This window comes from Dicentrarchus labrax, unplaced genomic scaffold (assembly GCF_905237075.1).
Source record: "Dicentrarchus labrax unplaced genomic scaffold, dlabrax2021, whole genome shotgun sequence".
Lineage (NCBI taxonomy): Eukaryota > Metazoa > Chordata > Actinopteri > Moronidae > Dicentrarchus > Dicentrarchus labrax.
The window spans coordinates 16426010-16453796 of record NW_026136721.1 but is presented as its reverse complement, the minus strand read 5'-3'; the positions used below and the strand labels follow the sequence as shown (position 1 = coordinate 16453796).

Below are 27787 nucleotides of genomic sequence, written 5' to 3'. Positions count from 1 at the left end.
TTAAAGGTGAAAGTGAGGGTTGAACACAGGTGTATAAAATATAATAAAAAAACAGTATGAGAATAACATATGTAAACATTTCAAACTTTATGGTAAATATGTGAATTACTCGTGTTTAAAGGATTCACTTTACAAAACTATCCGTTTTTCTTTTTACATATTTATGTAAATAAATAAAATATTGTAATAATTATGCTGGAAATGTTGAGAAACTTACTCTATAATTAATCCAATCATATATTACGAAATCTCTCGAAAAATGCATTATATATTTCTTCAAAAGCTCCACCTTACGTAAGACAGACCTTCGCTCTGTATAGTTTTGACAATGCCAGGATGTCAGCTGTCAGGGGCACAGCACCACCTAGTGGTCTAATTAGGTGAGATGAGACATTTTCATACAATTTTTTAATCTTTTATTTTATTTTTGTAAGTTTTCTAATTACATAAAAAAGAACAAAAACATTTAAAAATCAGATTTGAAATTAAGATAAACATATGAGGAGTTTAATTCCAAAAGAAAGCATCCGGTAAGGAAATAAACAAAATATTAATTACAACTTGTCATTCCAGAAAAGCACAACTTTGCTTCCTACTAGAGTTATGAGACACTTCAGAACAAAATAGATATGGTTATCCACCGCTGAATCACTTATGCTTTGGAAGTATCGACCGATCAAATTCAGAGAGCTGTGCTGATTTCCTAAATGGATATCTTCTTGTTTTGGAATTAAACCTCTCATATATTTAAATGATCTAAAAACAGGAAATTACGCAATACAGTAACAACCATAAAAAGGAACCACAACCTTTAAACATTTTGAGCCCTGTGGCTGGTTATGACAGATACAAGTTTAACATTGTATTATGAGTACAAAGAGTATACACATTACAGAAACAAGAATGAACAAAAACTCTTTTTCAAGGGTTTCAAAAACAAAAATCCAGATCAGTCTAGGTCCCTCCCATCTCCACTGAGCTTTAAGGTTTCAGTTCCACAATCTTCATCCAAGTCATATCAAAACTGTCTCAACTGTACACAAAATGCTTACCAAAAAGGTCCTGAAGGTTTGTTTTGAGTGTCTCTGGCACTTTCCAATTTCAAATTACCACAGCTCTGCATAAAACTACTGTTCGTTAGAAAAATTCCACACTGTAACGCGAAAGGTAACAAGTGTCCTCTTCAGGACCTCTTCAGACAAAGCAATGAGCATTTATATATCAGTGTAAAAGAACTACACTTCTGTTGGTTGTCAGATCCAGTGCGGTTGATACAGAGAGGCACAGCAAAGCAGGAATATGTAACAGAAACAAATGTCCCCTGCTCGCAGATCGTTTTATCAGCCTGAAATAATGTCAAAGGTAAACAGTAAATATCTGTAATTTAGAGCTGGGTTTTTGGAGTGTTTTAAAAACAACATATTCAATTTCTAAATTCTAATGGTCTGCGAAGCTTAGACATGCTGCATTGTTTATCTTTAACAGGAGGGCTAAAAAAAGGCTGGTGGATTGAGATATTTCTGTCTTTGGGCCCTGTTGTGGAAGGATTCGAGCTACGCAGTGCACTGTAGAGGCGGAGGAGGAGGGGGAGAGGATGATGATGAAGAGCCGAAGACTATTAACCATGGGTGGTGTCATCCTCCACAAAGTCTTTGGCCTGCTCCGCTGTGATCACATCGATGTGACTCACCTGAAAAAAAAAAAAAAAAAAAAAAAAACACACACACAGTTAATGACCAATCAATTCCTCCATTTCAGCCGCTCTGACTAATCAGTAATGATTTATGTTATGAAACCTGAAAAACTCAAGAGGAAATACTTTCTTTTCACTAAGACAGCTCAGAAAGAAAAATGGACTGAAAGCAAAGTCAGTAATAGCAACAAGGAAAATTAAAACCAGCCACTAGTTAGCCTGGATGAATTGTGGGTATTGGTCTGTTCACTGCCTACCTTAATTTACAGGAAATAATGACCTTCCTGTGAAGATGCAACAAATTAATGACAACAGAACTGTGGACAACTTGATGAAAGGGATGGGAAAATTGGTTTCTGTTATATATCGTGTTTTTTTTAAATTCACATTTGTCTATTGAAAACAAGACTCAGGAAGGACAATGATGATGATGATGATGATGATGCAGATGCAGATGCAGAGATTGAACGTGGTCTTTTTAAGGCTGGTTCCCATTCGCATTTTACATTTTTCATGCTTAGGGACTTGGTACATATTTTTATGTTTGTTTAACGAGTAGAATAAAGGGAACTAAAATCTGAATTTCATTATGCAGCCCTGCGTTGTTAAGGACAATTATATTACCTTGAATCCTTGAATTATGTTTGCTAACACAACAATATGGTTTTTGATGGTTTTTAGACTAAAGTACACAGAAAATACTGTTAGCAAATTAACTTCATTGTTGCTTTTATTCTCTTCGGGAAAATTGTTTATATAATAAAAGGATAAAATAACGACAACCTCTTACTTTAAACCGGGAGTAAACAAAGGATTCAGACAAAAACTCAACTGACACCCTAAAAATAATATGCTGTATGGCATCAGGACGTCCTTGTGGAGTACCTCATAACAAAGTTATCTTTTGCTCTTTGCATGCCCAAATTCACAGAAGTCAGAGAGCTAATAGACATCTATTTAATGTTTTGTTTAAGGACATTCCCTTCACAATTTGACACCCTGAATCTGCAAAATGAAAACAAGTGCTTACGATTTTGGAGAAATATCACGGCACCCCCAGCGCCTGTCTGTGACAAAACCTTCAACTCCAACTTGAATGGACAAATCGTGCGCTTTAGCGGGAGACTCACCTTGTTTCTGAATTTGACACCGTAGAACTTGTCGGCGGACTCAAGGAGCTCAGGCCTGAAGGTGGTGGTGATGAACTGGGCGTGGCCTGCCAGCTCCACGATCATATCTGAAATTTACACACACAATACAAAGATGGTGACTTTCTTGTGTTTGTTAAGGCTAAATGAAAGGTGAGTCATTATTTTCTCACAAAGAATGCAAACCATGATTTTCTGTTATAATCATATGTATGATATGTATATATCAATATGTATCTTGTACAACTCCACCACTAACTGGTAATTACTGTAGGACTGCAGTACAGACTGTATAAAACAAATTTTCTTGCTATTCAGTGAAATTAAATTTGTGTATGAGATTCACTTAATTTCCTCTCTACATACTGTATATTTATACTAAATCGTTACCTGAGACAGCCTTCCTGTGCTGTGCGTCGAGGGCCTGGTCGATTTCATCAAACAGGTAGAAAGGAGCGGGGTCACACTTTTGGATGGCAAATATCAGGGCCAGAGCCACCAGAGATTTCTGACCTCCAGACAGCTGCTGCATCTCTCTCATCTCACCCTGCTTCCCTGTGAACGACACCTACACAGGACAGAGGAGGCTGTGTTATTAGAACCGAGGCAGAAATGTGTTATTTTCACTTAACTGTTAACTATCATTAGATTCTCTATTTTGGGAAAGCAGATTATCAAATGTGTCTGTGCCGGTATAACAGCTTTGATAATGATACAGATGAATTTAGAGGTATCAGGTATCCAAGGATATGTAACTCGAGAAATACACGTTTACACGTTTCCAGACAAAACCTCATACACTAGGTGGTACACATTGTGACACAACATAACTGTTTTCACTACTTGGTGAGAGAAGGACCAGCTTCCACTCAGTAAGTGAATATGTTGATTATATAATGTTAATAATTCTAGAAATTAGAGCTTTTGCTCACGTACTGCTCATAGTTACATTCGTCTGCCATACAGTTAGAGAAAATACAAAAATAACGAGTTTATAAAGACTTTAAGATTTGACTGATTCTAATAATAATAATAATAATAAAAACAACACATAATTTGTGTTTGAAATTACATTAATCAATTATTGAAAAAAGGAAAGTTCTCAGTCAAAAGAGATAAAACTGAATTAAAAAAAAAAAAAAAAAAAAAGACCCTTACCCTGATGCCGACTCCAGTGAACTGGTCCACTGAAGGAACGCTGCTCTGGGAACCGGAGCCTCTCTCACTGTCTGCACCACCCTCACCCTCATCCTGAGATTGGCTGCCTTCAGCATCACCTTTCTTCATCACCAACGTAGCTTTGCCACCTGGCACCAGCTTCTGGAAAACCTCACTGAAGTTCTTTGACACCTGAGGGGCAGAAAACATGGCAAGAAGAGGAAATATTAGATTAGAAAATGTGCATTTAATGTGAGGCTGAAGCAAATTATTATTGATTTCTAAAATCATAGAGAATGTAAATTAAAATAATGGATCAGAGTCTCCAAAAAAAAAATATTGAACACTAATAAAATGTTGCATATTTGCAGCAAGCATTAAAAAACTCTACAATTGTATTTCCATGCCAGTAATGTTTGAACAGCTCTAACAGTCAAGAATCAAACAATTACATGTTTTCTTTTTTCATGTTATGGATTTAAAGAAAGGCTGATGGCCTATACAACACAAAGCAGTAGTTGCCACCAGTAAAGTTTACCTGTTATACTATTTACTGTGAGGCTTAGTGCAAATGCAGATGTCTAAAAATCCCTGTTAGTGATGCCTGTATAACTGTTTGACTGTACTGTTGCATCATTGCTGCTGTCTGACAAAACTGATGGCCGCGTAGTCTCTTTTACACTGGTCCGATAATGCCCAATTTAACTGTAGGTCACCAATCAGAAACAAACTGCTGTGGCTTGTATGCATGCACCCATCTGGACACTCTGAAGAGGATCTAATGTGCTACGTACCTGTTTAAAGGTGAGCTGGATGGCCTCATACTTGCGCAGCTCCAGGACGTTCATAAGCTCCATGATGGATTTGTAGCCACGGTCCAACTCATCCTGACGCTTGATCAGCTTTTCCTTCTGCTCAGAGAAGTTGACAAACTGGTCCAGAGCTTTCTTGTTGACATGGCTGTATTTCTTCAGCTCCGTGTTGCACTGCTCCAGTTTTCGGAACAACTGTTGGAGAGGATAAAAGGAGAGATTAAATCATCACTGGCTCAAAGAACTCAGGCAGGCAGTCGATCTCTAAAAATACTTGCCTCGTCTCTAATGTGGCTTTTGGGAATAGTAATGATATTTATTTATTCCATTCTTAGCCATATCAGTAAGACTGTTTTGTATGTTTTTAAAGGTTGCTCTATATAATATGTTACTTTTTTTACTGTTAAAAGGGTTTTAAAATATACCATAAATACTAAGATCATTATTGTCATTAACTATATAATGTCTTTGTGTAAATGTAAATCGCATACATGGAACAATCAATAAATCAAATGCTCTGGGAAAAAAATCCTGTATTTGCAGCTGCCGAAGGCCTCTAATATATTGCTCTCTATCTACCAGCACACACTCCGCCTGTGCCCTCATTGTGCATGGAAATGTGTTTTGGGAGAGCGGCTTCGGGGGACACTATTAATTTTGCATTTTTGTTATGACTGCACAGCCAGCACATTTTACACAAATTATCTGATTATTTTCAGAGATTTTCCCCCACCTAAATAAGCAAGCAAAATTCAGCCAACAACCCTGTGTATCAAAATCTGGACAGAAAGTTTGCTGTAGCTGTATCCTGCTAGTATTAGAGTGTGTAATGATACCACTTCTTTACTTAAACAAAGGCATAAATTCTGATCCATTATGCATTTTAGAACAAGTATCAAAGAGTGCTTTGCCAGTTTCTATTCATATCTGAAGATGACATGACCTGATTAATTAAGAACCAACTTAGTCCGGCTCAAAAGTGACATGCACTCTCAAGCTATAAATTCATCCATTTGAATCACTAATGACCGAGAGAATATGAGCAAGTGCCATTATTACTTGGCCCTCTCATCCACTTCTGCAATCAATGGCACCATCCTGCCCCCGAGCAGTGTCCCGTAGAGAAAGATTAACTATGTGGAGTGTTTATGAGAAAGTGTGAGGCTATTTTTAGCCCTGTCAAGGAGGGGAGATGACACACGCGCACGCACACGCACAGTACCCGCTCAGACACTGTGTGTGTGTGTGTGTGTGTAAAAAAAAACATACAAAAAATAAAATACATCAAAGACAGAGTACTAACTAGTGTCTGAGTCACTGGTGAGTGGGTGGGATGAGATGGCTCTAGGCTTTATTCCTTAGGAGACCTGGATCTATATAGGTATGTGTATGTGCGTACAGTAAGATAGGATGCACAGAAGAATTTACCTTCAGTGGACATTAGGGGTGTCATGATTTTGATTTTAAATCGAAATCAATCGAAATTACATCTCAATCTCGAACTTGGAACTCACACACACACACACACACACACACACACACACACACACACACCACACACACACACACACACACACACACACACACACACACACACACACACACACACACACACACACACACACGTGCTGAACTGTGGCGTCAACACTCCTCTAATTTTAGGCTGCAGCCAGTTAAAAAGATACATCAACCGACCGAAATTGAAGCCCCTCTTGCTATTCTGAAATCGCCAGAGTGGAAGTATTTTGTCGTTCATTCACGTCAATTAACACTAACTTAGCCTACTCAACTTAGCAAGTGAAAAGATGATCTAGTTACAGTCCAAAATTACTTTAAGGCTTAAAATGCACATTGATAAGTACATATTCCATGAACACTAACCTTGGGTCTCTTTCGGAGTGTGCTGAAACAATCAAATCATCATTCTATGTTGTTTCATTTCACTATGTTCACGTCTCTGTTTAATGTTTATTCTGTTTACAACCTCGCGGTTGGAACGGTTTCAAAATAAAGAGGTTTCAAAATAAAAGCCCCCCGAAACAGAATAGGAAAAGGCCAAAAAAAGTAAATAACATATACGTAATGCAATAACAGTAATATTAAAAAAAGGTCGAAAATCGAATCGAATCGTGACTTTAAAATCGAAAATTAAATCATATCGAGGATTTGGAGAATCGTGACCCCCTTAGTGCACATACTTAGTTAGTGATAGTGCTGCTGTTGTTATGTCTTTAGTGTCAATGAAGTCAAGCAGTTTATCTAAGTTCATGTTGCTGTGGTAACAAGAGGCTTAAGGGCACTACAGCTTTGTGGAAAGTGGAAGCCAGGCTTTCTGAACTTCTGACATAATTTTCCTTCATAGCACCAACAAATTAAGAGGCTCAAAGTGCACTCATTTATTTTCATAATCAACAATTGCTCCAGTGACTATGTGTAATGTACAAGCTTGCGGTGACAATCCTACAGAGAATTATCGCCCCTCTGCAGTTCCCCCTTTAACTATAGGGAGGGTTTGAACATCCATCAGCTCACTGTTTTGGTTTTATGGCTATCAAATAGGGATGCAACAAAATATTCAACTCAAGATTCGATACAACTCACAAAACTGGGTTAATAATACAATTTTCTCACAATTTGTTTTAACAAAATTAGATCGAAACTATGACTGAAAAAGGTTCTTTTATATCCCAGAGAGAAAACTACCAAACATATTTTCTCTTATGTTTTCTAAATGATAGAATCTTTTTTTTATTTCTGAGGTAGGGTATAGACTGCACAAAACAATGTATATTTCCTTTTCTTTGTAAAAGAGAAACTGAATTCTTTGCACCTTAATACCACATATATTGTATCGCAATTTAACAACCCTGTGATTTATCTTTAACAAGCAAATTTACTCTTTTGTTTGAGTCTCCCAGTTTTCTTCAAACTAATTTTCAGCAGCAGTAGCAGGCAGCTGTATTGGACAAACAAAACTGGACAGCTGGATGTGTAAATGGGGAACTGTTCCCAAACACATTCGCCATAACAACTTATGTTATTTTTATTTTTTTTTCTTATTCCCAAGTGGCAGCTCGCATCATCCCTCTTGTTCCTATTAGACCTAACAAATCAGTTTCAGCGGTAGGGGGAAAGACTGTAACTTAACAAGATATCAACTTGATTTGTCTGACTTCTATGCCTCATATGCACAGAAGGACTGTGGATTCTGTCCTCTATCTCTTCCACTGAATGTGCTCTATAAAGGGTCCTCTTAATGAAGAGGATAAACAGGAGGAACAAACAGCAAAACAGCAAGGAAATCCAGTGGCAGTGTTTATACGGGTAGACTAAAGTAACCTACCCTTTGAAGGTCAATTAAATGACAATATCTACTGTAATTTATAAATCCACATGAAACAATAACGTTGCAACACTGCACCTCTGGATGATGATGATGATGATGATGATGATGATGATGATGATGTTGCCTTGTAGTAAAATACGATGATGTATTATCATTAAGCAGTGTGTGTGTGTGCGAGCGCGTGCGTGCGTGCGTGCGTGCGTGCGTGTACGTACCTGTTTGAGTGTGAGGGTCTGGTACTTCTCAAAGGCCTCCTGAGGCAGTGAGCCGAGCTCTCTGATCTTCTTCATGCACTCCTCTTTCTTCTTGAGCAGCATGCCCTGCCTGTTGGTCATCTTCTCCAGCTCCTTGGTATCGTGGTTGATTGCATCGTTCTGCTCCTTCTCAATGTTCTTCCAGCGCTCCATGCTCTTTATGTGGTCCTTAATCTCCCCCTCTGTCTTGTCAATCAGAGAATCCAGATCTGGGAAAGACAGTGGAGAAGGTGGTAAGTATGGTGCAGCAGAAGTGATTGGTTTAACTTTGCAAAAAAGCAGCAAGCACTCCCTATAAACATACAGGTTTTATCTTTATTCAGCAGCCACAATTACTCCATTTGGTGTTACCGCCATCACCGAGAATTTACTTACGTGGAGGCTATTACTCTCACTTTGAAAGAGAGAGACAAAAGAAAAGATTGCTCACTGAATCATAAATGGAAAATTGATGCAAAGAAAAAAGGATTGAATATAATGCCTTCTTATGAGTGGTCATGCTGTGAATATGTCTTTAATAAGTTAGTGGCAAGGACTACATATGAACCCATGCAAATTAATTCTATTCAGGAACAAGTGCTTTCTGACAACTGCATTCAATCAACCTCTTCTGAGTCACAGCACCACTAGAACATTTATACAACTGTGCAGCCAGGCCGACTCTGGAACGACATATTATCCAAACTGTGAGTCAAACACATCACAGCAATTCTCACCATCTGCTGGTGGTACCAACCTGCTGAAGACAGTCTACAGTTCCTCAATCTAGATTCCATAACTGAGAGCAAATGTTGGACTGAACAGATTACTGATACCAGACAGTAGCAATAAGCTTTGTTTTGTTAGTTCCTTGAAAAGATACCCAATGATATGGCCCTCAAGTAGTAACGAGTACTAAAATGAATTATACAACCCTACATACAAGACTTCCCCTGATTATACAACCATTAGATCTGTCTCTATTTTGAAGTAGTCCTTTGATGCGTATTGATATGTTCTTTTTCTGGTCTTTTTTACAGTATTAGTGTAAACATGAGAGTGTGTGTGTGATGATCTTGATGAATGATCACAATTATGCTGCTGGCCTTGTACCAGCTTTGTCACAGAGGATTCTCGTACATTATGCAGTGAAGGCTAATGCAGACTGATCCGTGAAAGCTGAAAAGCAACTAAAAAATACTGTTATCTAACTAATCTTTCACAGTATGAAGACAGTTGTACAGTTGTCTGTCTTTGCTCCAAGCCACTGTGTTGCATTTTAGTCTTTTTCCATAAAGATTCGGCTGAGGAAAAGCTACGCAGCCCAATGATATGATAACCAGACCTTTAAAACAAGATCACATGGACTCAAAATAGGGGACAGGATTTTAGTTAGTGCTCTAAAGTTTAAACAAACAACTCTGTTTAAGCAGTCTTTTTTAATAATTCAACTTCATGTCTATTACGTATTCACACTTAATAGGACGCACACAATTTTGACTAAGAACCATCATCAACAATAAACTGATGCTGGCTTCAGATCAGCTCTGCTGGAAGAACTGGGATCTATGTTTTGTTAAGGTTTTGTATGTTTTGGTTCTATGTTTTTTTTTTTTTTTAAACGATGGAAATGTGGATTTTAATGGTTCACCTTCTGGTTACAATCTGGCTTCTCTAAACTTCAGTCTACCACTGCCATCCCCGTGTTGTGTCTTTAGTACAATGCGTACCTTCTGATCGAGCCAAAGTGTCTTTGACACGTTTGTTGATGCCGTCCAGCTCAGATGTTGTGGCTGTGAGCACTGTGCCTCCCTCAGTCTCTCGCAGCTCATTTAGCTCCTGTGTCACATAAAAAACAAAAAGAGGGTCATACAAGTTCAAACACCTCTCTTCTGACTTGTATGAATGAAAGCACTGAATCCAAGACCGTCCATTTACAATAGCACACAACTCTAACACCTCACATTAATTAAATTATCTAACAGCTGCAAACAAAACCTTGAACTTGCTGGTTATGCAAGTAATGGTCTATAATTTATTTATTTAATTCCTGAGGAAATTCATTTTAAGAACAACAAAAGAACAAAGCAGAAGCTGCTGTTGTATTAAGAGCTGCCCTGTGAGATGTATGACATGTTTCTAGAGCATTTAAAGTGACAGCATACCTGCTCCACTTGGTCAAGACGCTTCCGCAAGTTCTCATTGAGATACGTTTCCACTCTGGTCATGATGCCCTCCAGCTTGATCCTCTCATTCAACAACTGTCTGTTGTCCTGGGGGTGGATAGAGGGATGAACACACAATATAGTTCTGTCAGATCTTTGCCAAGTGCAGACAAAGAACATTAGTACATTCCCAGCAACCTAGTATCTAAGTTATTAACACAGTTTTCTCCTGCTCTGCATATCAGATGGAAGAAATCTGCCACACAGAATGATGGCACCAAAGTGCTAGAAATATGAGTAATAATATATCTAAAAAGCCCATTTTGAATAATATCTGCCTTTGGCATCTTGCCCAGACTGCTCTAATGTGACAATAATATGCACCTCTCACTATGCACTAAATAAAACTGTGGCTAAAATTGTGTATACGCAGTCTCTGATTCATATCTGCTGCATCTATACAGTCTTTGCCCAAAATGGTACAAACACCTCTGTGTGTGCATTCACTCAAATCCAGGCTAATGCCATATTAACAATAACTCCTAACCAAGTGTTATGTTGCACGTAATATAATTTGACAACCGCCAACACTGCAGAACCATACATGAAAGGCTCCATGTTGCGGGGGCGGAGTTGTTGTGCAACGATTGCAGGAATGGCTGAGAGTTCATTGAGGTGAGAGCTGACAGCAGCTGGCAGTGAAAGAGAAAGAGGAGGCAACACTGGATCACAGGAACATCCCACTCACAGCTGCTGCCCGCTACTCTCACCTCAGTCAGGTCATTTGAATACACTAGCAGGAGGCAGAGAGGGATGGGAAACAAAGAAACAACAATGTGTAGGTAACCAGCGTACAGCTACATATAAGCAGATGGAGGGATGTGTATGCATCGACCTTTTCAGCCTAATGGTCCTACTCCTGATTTAATCGGCAGGAACAAACAGAACAGACAGATCCATCCTTTAAACTCATGCCCCAGATTGTGGCTGAATCAAAACCAAAGTTTACCACAATCTAAGACTACCTGAAATTGATATAAATAAATGAATAAATAAATAAATATAAAAAACAACATTCACCACACATATGAATTTTGTCAGTTTTAAATCTTAACACAGTATCTTGCCCAACCACACTTTGACATGCAGAGGGAGGTGGTAGCGATCAAACCGCCAACCTTTTGATTAGTGGACAACCCGCTCTTCCTCCAGATTAACAGCCACCAAAACCCTGGTCAGTTATTTCAAGGTGTGACAAACTGTCACAGATCCCATGTATAAAAACAGACGAGGTCATGTGTCTCTATCCAATCCTGCTGACCTGCTGGAGCTGACGGATCTCATCGTTGAGGTCATCGACACGCCTCTGGTCCTCTAGGCTGAGCTGAGAGAGCAGATCTGTACCCAGCTCGGCCTTCAGTGACTCCCTTGTGGACTCCATGGCATGGAGGCTGGCCTCCAGACTTTGGAGGCTGCGTTGCTGAAGAGGAAGGAGAAAGAGTTGGACATCAGTGGAAAGGAAAGACAGGGAAAATGCACATCATAGATCATGTAAAACAATAAAGAATTTTTTGTTTAGTAAGGTCTCATATTACATTAAATTATGATACTGTGACAGCATCTGTATATAAATCACCTTGGGCATGAACGTCTTCTCTGACTGCTGCCTCTTCTCCTTCAGCATCTTCATCTCTGAGAGAATACTGTCTCTGGAGGCCTTAAACTTCCTCTGTTGTGTCTCAATCTGCTGCATCTGGTTCATCAGCTGGTCGATCTCATTGTTGATGCGTGGAGGCAGTCATTAAGGAAGTATAAGCCAATGTTTATTACAAATGAGCACTTTAATTTTCTCTCAGTGGTCATTTAGCAAAGAATTTTCAAGTTGAGTTCACTGGTCAGACTTTATCTTGTTATACTTGGTGGGTCTCCTCCTGTCCATATATCATTGTTGTACTGCTAACTAATACAAGTGTACATGCACTTACCTTATGCAATATACGCACTGCTAAAACTGCATACAGTCTTTCCCCTCAGTATAGAGTAGGACAAAAAAAAAGCATTCTACACAAATGAACATAAAACAGACTGTTTTTGTAGTTCTCATTAGCAAATAAAGTTCACAGGACAGCTTGTAGGCTTTTTAGTGCAACTCGAGTGATTGGGCCTCCAAGGGAAGTGTGTCATCATTAATATCAAGGCGCGGGATTAAGGAAGGCTGCACAAACTCATCATTAAGCTAATTTAACAGACAGCCTTATTGATCTTCCAGGACTACAACACTCCTCTGGGTCTTTGAGGTTTAACAGGACTCAATAAACACTGAAGTCAATCAATCTGCTGATTTAAAAAAAGAGAGAGAGAGAGGACTGCCCATCCTGTTGTCCAGAGCAGATGGAGAAAATAGATGGTTTAAGACCATCTGGTAATTTTCTTAAATGGGAACAGCTGACATCAGGCCACTAACGAGTTTAAAAAAAGAAAAAAAGGCAGTAATGTCTGCGATGACCACTTTCACGCATATGAAAAAAATATGAATCAGGTGCAATTCACATAACCAAGAGTTGTAGCAGCTATGAGCAGTCATAACTGCAGCAACTGCACGACCTCAATACTTCCACTATAATGGGGTGCCGGTGACAAAATGAAGATGGTAACTTAAAACAGGACGGATGGCTGAGGTGCATCAGCGTGATCTCATGCTTATTGACAGGGCATAGGTGGAGAATGAACAACAAGAGGCCCTTAAATAATTGATCTGTTCTCTGACTCATTGCTGCAGGAGTGAAGGACGAGCGCCATGTCATCAGCTCAGTCATCTGTTCCCTCTGCCTACTCACACACGTAATCGCCAGGTGCATGCACTAACGCGCATACACAGTACTGGCTGTGGGTGAGAAGCGATGGACAATCACACAGGTGTGCAAACATGCAGATAATCGTACCTGAGCGGAAGTGACCATATCCATTAACATATTGCACACGCAAACACAAACCCTTTCTGAAAGATAGAATAAACTCTAGAGGGGAAATTTGTCTTAGGCACAGTGCTACAATCTGTTGCTTCACAAAAACTGCCTGTTCTGCCATTATGGGCTGTCCAGCAGTGAGTCATGGCTCTGGCTGATATGACCTAACATACACTAATCTTTCTTGACCTGCTTAAAGCCTCTTATTGCATCCGAGTCAGCCTCCTGCTGGCTGAGGAAGCTACATAACCCAAATTGATTTAATCCACATTTAGGCTCAGTCGGGTGACATCACACTGTAATTGAGTGAGGGCTGTACTCGACGGTGTTAACTTCTTTCAGTAGAGTTCCCCGGTAGAGGAAAGCCCCTATACACTGCTCGGTGGCATTTATCAGCAGAAGACAATGGTGCAAAAGTTGTTCTTTCTTTAGACATATGTGTTTCTTGGTAACAAAATATTGACTGCGCGTGACAATGATGCTTCCTCCTCAATTTGTCCAAGCCAATCAGAATGCCAATATCACAAGTGCCTACAGTTTATTACACCAGCTGTTTTATTTGAGTACCCCTTTCCTGTCGCTTTTCAGCAGTCAATATCAATTAAAGGCAATATGTCTGCAGTCGAGCTAGCCATATGGGCACATGGAACCTACATCTTCCTGTGGGCATCAATGATGCATCATTATCTTGATGAACAAACCCATTTAATGTTTTAATAGAAAGGATATGTTCAATGTTCCTGCGCAGGTTCTCATTGAGTTTGGCCTCCAGCTCGCCCAGCTCCTCCTCAGCCTTCCTCATGTCTTTCTGCAGCTCCAGACGAGACTTTCTGGTGTCATAGTAGCCTCCTGTCAGAGCTCCACGGTGGCTCACCTGGTCACCTAGGAGGAAACAACACAATGTACTGCATATAAGCGATAAAGGGCTTTTACAGTTCTGGAATTACAATGACATACAGTCTCAAAGATTTCAGGATGCAAAGTTCAGTCAGCTGTCAGTAGGGCTGTGCAGTATATAACGATATATCTGCACACACACTGGCTAAAATAAACATGTAAACAAACGGTAAGGACCTTTTATTTGTTGCGTATGATCAAACTGAATAAGATTTCCATGTGGGCATTTATTTAAACTATTTATTCATTGAATGTAAAGAAAATGTGATATATACATCATTATCGGGATATGAGATTTTAGTCATATTGCACATCCGTAGCAGTCAGTAGATGTTAAGAAGTTTGGCAGTAATTTCTGAGGGGCAGACAGTTTAACTGGGAGTATGATTCAGACAGGGCAGATAGTTCAAAAATGTACAAATCTCATACTCGTTCCACAGCCTACATTTGCACTTGGCCCCACTGGAAAAGAGGTTTTACACAGTCAAATTTTCTATTACACAGTTAAAATTTTTCTAATAAATTATGCATGAGTAAGATAGCACAAATTGTGCTGATGAAGTCAATATAAAATGTAGTTGAGGGCCAAAAGTTAACAGTTACAAAATCAGTAATCCCCCACCAACAGAAAACTTTTCATACACGTTTTTGTTTTAATTAATGATTTCTGACTCATTTTTGGTCTGAAACCTTACATCTGTTTTCTTGTGAGAGCTTCCACTCCTTTGCTCTTGTGATAGTGGTATATACTGTACTGTGTATCACAGGTCAGCTTACCCTCCAGAGTTATACAGTCCATAGTAAAAGCTCTGGCCAGCTGGGTGGAAACTTCCATGCTGCGACAAATCAGCGTCTTTCCAAACACATGCTTGAAGGCCTTGTCAAAGTTGGAGCTGTAGCGCAGCTTGCTAATCATGGGAATAGCATCCTTAAGGGGCAAAAACACATTCATTCATTCATTCATTCATTCAATTCAAATGCAAGCCTCAACAAAAAAAAAAAAAACTTGTTTCTTTTATGTTAACTAATTAGTTACTTATACCCATTTGCGGTCAGTGTCTAAATGTCCTACCTACAAAGCTCCAGATGCAATTTATAGTTCCTTACATTGGTCTCTGGGTAGGCTGTGTCCCTGACGTCCAGCTTGCTGAGGGGCAGAAATGTGACTTCTCCAGGCAGGTTCATTTTATTGAACTCCATTAGTATTTTGGTGCTGACTTCGTCAGTTTCCACAATGTGGTAGAACAGTCTGGAAAACATGAGAGCAGGTAGACAGAGAGAGGACAAGATAGGCAAGGGGAAAAAAGAGACATATGAGTGGATGGGTTTGCCACATTTAACTATAAATTAAGGCTGCAACAGATAAACATCTCTATATCTGCAAACACATTAAATGTACATAATATATACAACATCTGTTGCTATGACTAGACTCCTTTTATGAAGATACAGATGGAATTGGTACAATACTGATGGTGCAAATGGAGAAACAATTTTATAAAAAAATTTCAAGCACTATCTGAAACCTGCTCCTTATATCCACAGAACACTATGCTAATACAAATGTGTTCTGTGGATATAAGGAGCAGGTTCCTTATATCCACAGAACACATTTGTATTAGCATGCAGGAAGTGGAACCACTGTTGTATCAGACTACATGTAATTTTCATCACAACGTTGGTGGTTTCATTGAAAACGACACAAAAGGAGTTAGCAATGAAAATAGCAGCTCTTACCTAGTACCAGCAGTCACCTCCACACAAGTGTAAAAGGCAGGCTCACACTCAAAGTTATTCATGACGATGCCGTGGTAACCATTGATGACATGCTGGTTGATTCCTTTCCGACGGAAATGCTCAAGGACTTTGTTGATGCTGTCAATGCCATTCAGAATAGCCTGGACAAAAGAGAAAGAAGAGGAGTAATGAGTCTCACTTCAATTTCAATTTGAGTACTCGCATTAGGTCATTATAGAGTACTCGAGTACTTGAAAAAGAAAAAGAAAAAAAGAAAAGAAAATCACCTTTAGAATAGGGTCTGAAATGGACACCCAAGTGAAAATGTGGGTGGTGTTACCATTAGCTTACCGGGAGCATATCTCCAAGTCACCATTATTGTGACGAGCTAACTAAGCCCTGGTGGTACCACAATGGTGCATGCTAATACTTCTAGCAAATGGGGTGATGAGAGATTGCCGGTTATCTGTCTCTGTCTAGTTTAATATAAAAAGCATACTTAACGAAATGAACAGTGCAATGCACCTTCATTTTATTGAAATACTTTCGAACATCACTCTTGTGCCAGGCACCAGACACCACTTATGCTTGTAATGTTAGACTGAGTGATGCATGACTGAAAGGGATGTAACAATCTATTCACCATTTACTGCAATTCACAATACTGGAAGATATAAGACAAACTATGCCGAAGATTATCTCAGACAAAAATATACAAAATATATTTTCTCTTATAATTTCTTTATCAAATTATAAAATCTTTTATTTCTGAGGTAAGATATAAATTGTGCAAACAATGCATATTTCCTTCTGTGAAACTCATTGCACCGATTTAAATTTTCACACACTTGTATTGTGATTTAACTGCCTCGCGTTTTTATCTTTACTTTTCTATAGACTGAAAATGCTGAATGTAATCTGCCGCTGTGTATCATTTTTGCTATATAGACAAATGCGAGTACTCTATACATTGAATGAATACCTGCGTCTAAATCGAGCACTCATGCCTATCCCCTCTCCAAATATACTGTAGCTAATATTGTGAGGTCCAGAGAAATTGTATTTTGTCAATACTGTGCAACACTATGAACTGTACTGTAATATAAAATGCGAGCGAAGATAGATAAGTCCATCAAAGGCTGGAGACAGGATGAGTCAGCCAGGGCCAATGAAAGAAAATAAATGCAGGATATTTGTCCATGAAGCCACAAACAGCCTCCTTTCATCTCAACAGACATTATTCAGAAGTGATATTTGATTGATGTATGTGCCCAGAAGAAACGACTGGCAGTTACTGGATGGGTCAGAGAGGAGTGAGTCATATGCAAATTTAGCTAGCTATGATAAGGTGCCAGCAGCGAGGCAGATGAATGATTCCATTTGATATACCTATCCTGACAACTGGCTGAGTCACAAACTGAGTCCTTCGCAGTATTCAGGTGGGCTCATTTGGAAAGAGAGCTACTTTTTCACTCAGGGTTTCATTTATCTTCACTTGCCCATTTCCTCTCTCACAGTGCAGCTCAACAACTAAGTGCATGTGTTAAGGTTCAGTAGATCTGTAGCTTGGCAGGTCTATCTCAGGCTTACAAGTCTCAAGCTGAGAAAAGGTAAGGTAAGTGTGTGTGCGCATCATAAATTTGTCATGAATTTCAATCCTCCGAATAGGAATTTCCATTTCTACGCCCCCACACCCACACACAGACCCCTCTTTCACTTGTGTCCAGACGAATGCATTAGGTATCCTGTAGATGCGTTATGCAAGTCAATAATTACGCAGTCATGTACAGTGACACGGACCTTGCCAGTGGCCGCTCGAAGAAGCTGCTGTTTTTTCTCCAGGTCCTCTCGTTTGGCAGCCAGGGCCTGCTGCTCTGCGTTCTCCTCACGCCACAGGTAGCTGGACAGACACAGACAATCACACACTGTTACACTTATGTCACCAGAAAGACCGAAACCAAACTGCAGCCATGATACAGAAAAACAAGTCAGTTGGGGATTTAAAAAAAAACAGAAGAAAAAAAAAAAAACTAGGACACTATACAATTTTTTTTACATCTTCCTTAACCATAGCTTCAGATTCACGCATGCATGCAATATTTAGTCTGACAAATTTAGTCAGTACATTTTCTTAATTATGTGATTCATTTTCATTTTCTTTTTTGTCTATTTGTCATTATCCTTGAATGAAACATAGATTCACTTCATTCTTGTTATTTTGTCAAATCTAAATAATTAAAACAATTAAACTGCCAAAACAATCTCCCTCTTGTTTCCATTAAGGTAATGTTTGTCATTTATTCATATTTTTAGATCATGCTCTACTAACAGCTTTCAGCTGCAGGGCCTGCATGTTGTGTTTCTTCTATCAAAGCCATCATTATGCTGCCTTTTTACCCACTACACCTAAACAATGGATCACAGTGAATAGGAGGGTGCGTGATGGAGTTAACATCTATACAAATACAAAAACATTCATGGCATGTGTTTTATTTAGCGATAGTAATAAGGGCTTGTTACTGAATTTAATGGAATTAAATTTTTTTCATAACCTCTTTTATAAACTTAAAAAACAAAACATACACATATTCTGCCTTGAGTGTGTCATCTCATTTAATATTTGGAGAGGCCTGAATGGTAATGCTCTGTTTGTCGTGTTTCAAGAGGCAGGGGAGCAGCTGTCCTGACTAGATTTTCACTACTAACACACATCATAACTCATCCACCCAAGAGGACATTTTAAAAGCAAAAAGGTGTCTGGCAGCCGAGGCCTGAGGCATCATCCTCTGTTATATAAATAAACCCCATTGTTTAAGTGGACAGAGACGGCCCGATGACATTCACAGCAGACAATACTCTGGTATGTAACTAAAGGTTGCCAAGCGGAAGCAGCATATTGGCTTAAAGAAAGGGTAAACAATTCAACCTTTCATCTTAATGCAAGAAGAAGCAGGCGTGACGTGTAAAGATTAATCAAGTGATTCTGTATAAACGAAAAATTTAAATAAAAAGCATGAGCACAAGCCAAGGTGTAACTTAAAATTAAATTAAGTTCAAGATGTGAGGTCAAAGAAAAGATTGAAGGAAAGATTAGGTTCTTACTTTCTTTCACTCTGCAGCTCATCTTTCCTGTTCTTCACTTCATAATACTTTTTGTCCAGTTCCTCAACGCGGGTCTTGACCTCATTTAGATCTTGATCAAGTTTCTAAAAAGACAAGTTGAAAGTGGGTCAGATACACTCACCTGTCAAGAGGTTAGACTAAAACTGCAGAAAGCCTTTACAGAAATGGAGAAGTGAAGCAGTAGTATAACATATTATACATATTAGTGTAAGTATTGAGTTGTCTTACATTGTACTGCTCAAGGTTCTTCTCCTTGTTGGTCTCTGTGTCCTCCAGGTCTTTGTGGATGGCTGCAATCTGCCTCTTTTTGTCGTTGATGGCCTGGTCCAGAGACTTCAGCTCCTTCTTAATCCACTTATCCCTCTCCTCCTTGGAGGTGAACTGGCTGCCACGGCCCTGCTTGGCGTACAGGTCTGTCCTCTCCTGTGTAGCCTGAGCCAGTCTAGAAGGAAGTTCATAAAGAAAACCACATCAGTGAGTCTTATTAATTCTAATAATTTCCCAACAAACTCCATGTAGAGGTGCACAGTTAACAACCCTGTCAGCCACAGTTATACATTTAGAATTCCTCTTTTCTCTACACATGTTCCTTTTGCTTTGATCATTTACATCAAACTACTTCGTAGGAGAAGCTGCAAGTATCTCTTGTGCATCCATTGCTTGATCTCTCGCTCTCAAAATGTGATGACTGACTCATCTGAGTTATACCTGGTTACCAGCTGCTTGAGGGACCGCAGTGGAGAATGAGTCATCCCTACCTGGATATACCCCGCTCCTCTTTTTCCTTCACCATGTTGAATTTGGGTTCAGTCTCTTGCAGCTCTTTTTGCTTCTCCTCAATTTTCTCCAGCAGCTTCTGGCGCTCCTTTAGCAGGCGTTTCTGGAAGAGCAAGAGCAGGCAAACTTAGAACTAATTTTCACAATGTAGAACTCAGATATGAGGAGGGGCAGAAAAGAAGGGAACCCTGAATGTTGTGAGATGATGGATGATTTACAAAAGATAATTTTAAGTACCTACATTTATTTTCATATTTTATACTCATATTTAATAACTACATTTGCTCATCACCTTATCTTACTCCACAACAGTAAAATGGAAACATCTGGACACGTTTAAGTGTTTGCATAATTTGTGTGCAATAAATAATGCTAAATCAAAATTTAGGGTCCACATTCATATTGGGCCTGAAACCTAATTACTATTAAAAAAGATTTTGTACTCTTGCCTTTTAGCCAACAGTTGAGAACAGACCCCACACAATCTCAGTGTAATTTATTATTAAGGATATAGCCTGAAAGTACACACACAGTGAACACAGTAATGTACAACAAACTCAAAATTCCCATCACTTTCAACTCTTAACAACTGAACTGGGATACTACAGGAAAACTACAACATACTTTGGACACGTGAACACCCAAAAGGTTCAGGGAATAAGCAGCAAATACGGCTAAGTGACAGTAAAAATTATTGTCCCAATGTAGAATAAACCAATTCTAAAAAATTCATGCCTCATATGCGTCAAGATTCATAAACTACAGACCTGCCAAGTGCCTGCTGATTTTGAAAGATTTTTATGTGTGGTTGTCATCCCACAGGTATGAAAACCTCCATTTCTCACCTCATGTCAAGGCCCTCTCAAAACCGAACCATCAGCAGCTAATGACGCAATTCTGCTTCCCTTGCTTTTCATTTTGCTCCAACAACTTTTGGCTGATGCTGTGCCAGCCGCAGCCAGGCTTAATCCAACCAACAGCATGCTGCCTGGGACCCATCACGGTTCACACACAGACTGAGCCAATAAAGCCGTTATTTATGATTATCGTCCTTCATTCTCACACGTGCACACAAACACACACTGAACACAAGGCCATACGGAGAGTGATCCGTGCCAGGTCTGTACACACAACCTCATGCCAAAAATGATGTATAGTGGAGCTGATGGCAAAGAGTTGGATACACAGACTGGTGCTTCCTCTGTTTCGGTTCTCAATTCATCCCACAATTGGACCAGCAAATGTTCTACTGAAAGATTCAACACTAAAACCGCCAACTCTATACATTAGGCCATACTTCTAAACGGGGGAATGAAACTACAACACTGCTATTTGGATCTATGCTTTGTAAAAAATAAGCAATTACTGGTTAGTTTTCAAAAGCTGTAAAGATTTTCTGGCCATCGTTTGTTTCATAATACTGCAAAACTGAATACTTGTTTTTATCATTGGTCAAAGTAAATAAACAATTTTAAGACATCACCCTGGGTTTTGGTAATCCCACTTCTCTTTAAAATATTTTATAGATATATTTTTAATCCACAGATCAAATAAACAGATCTTTGAGGGCCACAAAAGGTTGCATTTCTTGACAAGGACTCTCTTTCCAACTTGTAACAGGGGTGGGCGCATGAGGTGAAACGAAAAAAAGACGACCATCTCTACATACGCTGATGGTGTAGGGGAAAGGGGAGGGGGAGTGTTGCTGGTGCAGCATCACGTGTGCAGAGTGACGCAGATGGGAGGCTTCCGTACCCTCTGTTCGCTGTTGCCTGCCAGCTCGTCCTGCAGGTCCTTGGCCTTCAACTCGAGCTTGGTCCTCTGCTTGATCTGCTCCTGGCGCTCGGCCGAAAGCTGCTCTCTCTCCTCCTTCATGGCAGAGATCTTGGACTTCAGCTCCCGCACAACGCGCTCCGTCTCCTACAGAAAGGGAGCCAAAATAAGGAAACAGGCCATGAGATTTAATTCACAGTAGTGGAAGTACAACAACCTCACAGCTTCATCTTCAGTGATTTAACAACTAGCTATTTCTTTACCAAGGTCAAACACTGTCAGCAGAGTTGGAAACGTTAGCCCTCTGAAATGTTATATGTTAAATGAATTATCTCTGCATTTATTTGTATTCGTTTTCATGCACTCTAAGTAAATATGTGGACTAACAGAAGCAGACAGCCTGCTTACAATAAGACAACTACGTCCTTGATAACATATGATGAAAAGTTAATATTATATAAAAGTAGTTTCTTTATTATATTTCTGTGTTTCTAATGCCCCAACTTTTGCAGCCCAGAGAAGGGCTGGATTCAAAGGTCAGTGACATAATTTATCATCTCTCATTACAATCACATCCTGATGAAATCCCTAGTTCTTATTAAAGTAAAATCTGTCAGAGATAGTCAAATTAAAATAAATAAATGAATGTCCAACTTTTTGATTTAATCTGCTGAACTCAACATTTGAGTTTTTTACAGAATGATTTTAAATTAATTTTCTAAATATATGATAATGCTTTGATAATAAAAATATTTATTTTGACCCATTTCCCAGATATCTGTATTTCTTAGGCAACAAGGTGGAATTCTTTACCTCTACTTTGTCTCGGGCATCTTGCTGAGCATCACGCAGCTGTCTGGATTTGTCTCCACAGGTCTCTCTCTTTGAGGACAGCTGGAAAACACCCACACAAAATACAAAAGTCTTGGTATTGAAGCAGAACAGAATGGAGCAGTAAACTACATTATTGGTACACATGCCACAGTGACTGTTCAATTCTCGCATTCATCAGTATTCAAATAATAATCACTCATTTTATATAGAATATTAATCTTGGGCTGGCTATGACTAGGTAAACAGCATTTTGATGGCAGGTATACAGCCATGTTGTTGGTTTTTTGGGGTTTGTTACCTCATCCAGTTTGGCTCGGGTTTCGTTCAGCTCCTGGTTGTAGATGGTGTACTCCAGGGCTCTTCTCATCTTGTCCCACTTCTGGTACTGAGCCAGCTCTTCCTTCTCATCCTCCAGGGTGTGCAGACGCTCCTCAATGTATTTCAACAGCTCATTGATCTTTTCTCGCTTCCCCTCTGAGACACACACACACGTTTTTTTTTTATGTAAAACTGCTACAAAATGCACACTTAATCTCCTGGTAGAGGCGGTTTTTTTTATACTAGTGATAATTTAATTATGAATGCTGCGTAGTAAGAATTCTAGCTAACTTTTTTGGCGCTTAACCTTTCCATATGCAATCATATAAAATGAACATATAAACATTTATCAACTGTAAGCATTTCATTAGCCATTAGCTCAAGAGCACCATCTTTGGAACATGTTTGCCTTATTCTAATTCATACGTAATCACAATCAATCAGTATACACGTCTTCATATGCCCGTTGGGGCACTCCAGAAGTTAAAAAGGATCAGGAGAAATCACAAATATTTTGTCATTTAACCATCACTGTACTTCACTACCCACCAGTATACATATCTCCCGTCACATACAAAGTACATAATTTGACTTCTCCCCTCAGTTGAATGGTGTCTTTCAGTTTCAGTAGCTGTAGTATTACTGGTGTCCACTCAGTGTTGAAAAGATCAGTGCTTAGTTGAAGTTTGGCTGTTATACTTTCCATCAAATACATACTTTTTAACCTGTCCCTCAACTGTTGGACAGTAGGTGGCTTTACATTTTTCCAAAAAAGTGTAATCATCTTTTTTGCAATCAGCAGCAACACCCCAAGTAAACACGCCAGTTTTTTGGTATCTATCTCCTCTGGGATCTCTCTTTCACATCTAACTCAAATGAATGAAGGGTTTATATTGACCAAACCAGCATTGGTGGACAGACTGTGGAAAGACTAACAAAGACGGTTTTGTCCCATTGTTTTGGTCTGACATGCTGGTACTCTAGTGTGACACCCTATGGCAAGTGATTTTCACATACATTACCTTTAAGTACATATTTATAAAAATCATGAAACCTTCAGAAACATTTCAGTTTGATCCAAACCTAACTAGAAGCAACATCATCTGTGACTGAATCCCTTAAACATGACCAAAAGCACAACAATAACAATAATGATTTATGGCAGTCTGTGAAGCTTTTACCTGTCTCCTTCATGAGAGAAATACTCTCCTCTTTGCGCTCATCATACACCCGTGTCCCTGCCACCTCTCTCAGCAGCTTCAGACGCTGGGAGTCGGGTGCTGTGGCCATTTGGTTGATCTGCACAAAACATTGAAATAACGCGTGAGATGGAATACCCTGGCTGTTAAATGTTGTGTTCCCACCTGAACAATTATACATTTTAAAGTGAGGTTCTATGAACAGAGGGTGTTGGCTGTTGTACAGACTGCGAATCACCTGAAGCAAATTATAATTTGTAATTTTGGGCTGTACAAATAAAATTTGACTCACAGATGTTAAATTCTGATTTTACAAATTACCACAAATCCTTAAAATCTGATTATATTGTACATGTAAGGATTTTAACATGACAGGCCAAGACATCCAGCAAAGGACAGTTAGCACTCTTTTTACAGTCATGCTTAAAAACTGAGATGCATCACACAACACTTAAAAAATAAACTATTATGTGTAAACAAGTGTGAGGTTGCCACCCACTCCTTTCTCACCTTTCCCTGCTTGACGATGTAGTAGGGGTTACTGCGGGAGAAGCCGGCACTCTCCAGAAGGTTCATGACATCATTCTTACTGTAACAATCACATACGCCATCAAACAAGTGATTACATGGATACACAGAGTTGTTATTTCCTGTGATTACATAGACAGTTGACCCACAGCAATACTTACGTCACCATCTTCTTGTCTAAGAAGTACTGGTCCTTCTTTGCGCCAATGACGCGGCGAAGGGAGACTTCCTCTTTGTCGATCTGGAGGGAGAGACATTTATCACTGGTCAAGTGGAGAATCACACACAGCAGCAGAATTGGCCGGTTATGTCACAGTATTATCTTTTTTTTTTTACAGCAGTTAAAAACAATCTTTGGAGTACTAGAGTGGTGCCAACATCCGGCATTCATCATCAGAATAATAAGCACTGTGTGTACTGGAGCCAGTGTGACTACAATCAGTGGTCACAACAGTCGTCAGCAATTTAGGGAGACAGATCAACATTAACATAACATAGTGATAATGTACCAATATAGCATGGACTATGGATGTTGAAAAAAGTTGTTTAAAAGGTGATGCCATATCTGGTACTTTGTCACATGCATTACTTGTATTGATGTATGGTATAAATCCAGTTTTAAAAGCTGCCAATCTGAAAAGATTTTTTTTGTATAAATTGTGTGGCTAATTTGGAAATTATGCGTTATTCTTTTTTATGCTGATTTGACACAAGTGCCACCATCAGACCAACAATGTGCACATTTTTAATGACCAGTGTGAAACATTTAGGAGAATCTATTGGCAGAAATGGAACACAATATTCATAGATATGTTTTCATTAGTGTATAATAACCTGAACTATGCTTTTTCATCTACAGAGGGAGTGGGTCCGCTTCTATGGAGGCCACCATTATGAACCACCATGTTTCTACAGTAGCCCAGAACAGACAAACTAAACACTGGCTCTAGATGGGACTTTTCACGTTTTTCATGGCCACCATAGTTCCTCCTACACGTATGGAGCAGGATGAGGCGAGTTCATTGCAATCTACGCCACTAGATGCCACTAAACTCTACACACTGTTCCTTTACGCTTACACTGTCGAATCCAGATGGCACGCCAATATACCAACACACTTCTATCTTTAGCCTATAATGGCTTCAACAATCAAAACAACCAAGTATTTATTACATACAAATGGAGAAGACAAGGCATTATTTGAGAGGCTTTCTGAAATTTGGAAAGAATCAATCGGTGTGTCTGCAGTTACAGTAATAGGATCAATATGAAATGTTTGCCATTCCTACCGGCAGCCGGTTGTCAGAGTTGTCAAATATAATCTCCACAAAAGCCGAAATGACACGAGGACCAGTTCCCTCCTACAGTGACAGGAAAGGAGGAAATGCATATTATAACACAACAATTAAATGTTTACATGTATTAATAATGTTTCCCATTGTCACTCAATCTCATATAAACACAACCTTTGTATTTTAACAGAAATGCAACTAATCCTATAAAGACTTTTGTAATCCACTAGTTATTATGAAGTTACACAAGCTTTTGTTAGCGTTAGCATGCCTAACAAGACATTTCTACATAACCACTGTGTCAGAGAGCAATTTCCAAAACAGTAGCCGGGATCTGTACTGTATCTAACATTTGCCTCACATGTACACATGTACTCACATGGAGCAGGGCCAGACGCTGTTCGGGTCGCAGGTGACTGAACTCATCACTGAGCACAAACTGGATGGCTAAGAAAACAAAGAGGATCCACAGTTTCAGACAACAAACAATAACTACACTGAAGAGAAAAAGTTTTACTGCTGTGTGGTAAAATTCTTTGAGGCTCACATACCATAGAAAAAGTTACTTTTTCCTGACCCATTTCTTCCAACTGTAACACATAAAATGAGGACATGGTTACATTATGTTCACAGCCACCAACATGACACCCGTTTATGAACTAGAAACATATGTAGATTATATGATTTAAAGTACGTCCACATATTAAGTTGAGGTGGGCACATACTCACCAATGACATTGTGCTTTGGACTGAAGGGGTCTACCACAGTTTGGTCCCTGTAACTTCGGAACCCCTGGATGATGACCTGCACAGCAACCCACAGACATTACACATCCTCCTGTAGTGTAGGTAAACATTGACTCTAGCTACACACGGTTAGGTGAAATATTCATCAATGCACCAATATCACTACGTCTGCCATCACACATAGATTTTAAGCTGTAATGTGCTCGGCGCAGCATCAGTAGTATGTAATAATAAACGGGGACGAAACAGGGCCTCGACTGTCGGCTAACGTCAAGTTATTAGAGGATTTGAACACTTTTCATTCAGGACGCAAACGCGTTAGCATGCTTACTACCAAGATAAACCCAACGTTAGACAACCACAATACTATCAAAGCTCCTGTTTAACGTACATTTGGTGAAGTCGACTGCAGTGAGGTTTTTGTGCAGCATTAATAGAAAGGCGACATGTGTGCTAATCTAACGTTAGCCTCGTAGCGTTAGCTTAGCACTCTGAGAAGGAGGACGGGCCAATTCAAGATTAATCCAGGTAGCCTTGGCTAGCATTAGCGAGCTAGCTATTTAAATTATAGCGGTGGTTAGAATTTGCTCAGCTCTGCGGACACATTAACACCAGACTGTGAGCAATACGTCGGTATTCCGAGCACAATCACTCAGTAAAGTATCGTGAATATAGTCTCATTGACGATAGGCCACCGGTATTCGGCTACATGCACAAGTCTGGTGTCGTTAGCTTACCTGTTTGATGTACATGGCTGTCGAAGCGGGGCGTCTCCTTGGCTGAAATTGGAGATAAACTCCCCAGCGCCACAAAACTGGACAAGCCGGGAATTTAAGAACCCAAACTTAACAAAATATTAGAAATTGATGCATTCAAAATTTGTGAAACACTCTGGCAAAGGAAAATAACATGGAAAATGGCGGCGGGGGCGGGATAGCGTGGACCATACCATTATGTGAAAACAGGGTTATAGCAATAAACGTATACTGAGATATGTGTGGTAATGAAATTAATTAGACAGACTTTGAGAACGGAAAGATA

At 39.4% G+C, this 27787-nt stretch overlaps 1 protein-coding gene across 1 annotated transcript; it reads right to left on the bottom strand.

Moving 5' to 3' along the window:
• Nucleotides 1–393: 393 nt before the first annotated feature.
• Nucleotides 394–27668, bottom strand: smc3 (structural maintenance of chromosomes 3). Its single transcript, XM_051385347.1, has 29 exons — nt 27484–27668; nt 26729–26804; nt 26551–26589; nt 26379–26446; nt 25997–26068; nt 24869–24948; nt 24690–24768; nt 24162–24279; nt 22961–23136; nt 22642–22722; nt 21811–21975; nt 20037–20158; nt 19507–19720; nt 19258–19361; nt 17956–18055; nt 16156–16316; nt 15526–15667; nt 15196–15346; nt 14253–14403; nt 12192–12345; nt 11877–12035; nt 10556–10663; nt 10121–10229; nt 8373–8620; nt 4794–5006; nt 4000–4191; nt 3232–3409; nt 2824–2930; nt 394–1690 (listed from the first exon to the last, which is right to left on the bottom strand). Exons 1-29 carry the CDS (start codon nt 27496–27498, stop codon nt 1619–1621), a joined length of 3654 nt encoding a protein of 1217 aa, XP_051241307.1. The 5' UTR covers nt 27499–27668; the 3' UTR covers nt 394–1618.
• Nucleotides 27669–27787: the final 119 nt, after the last annotated feature.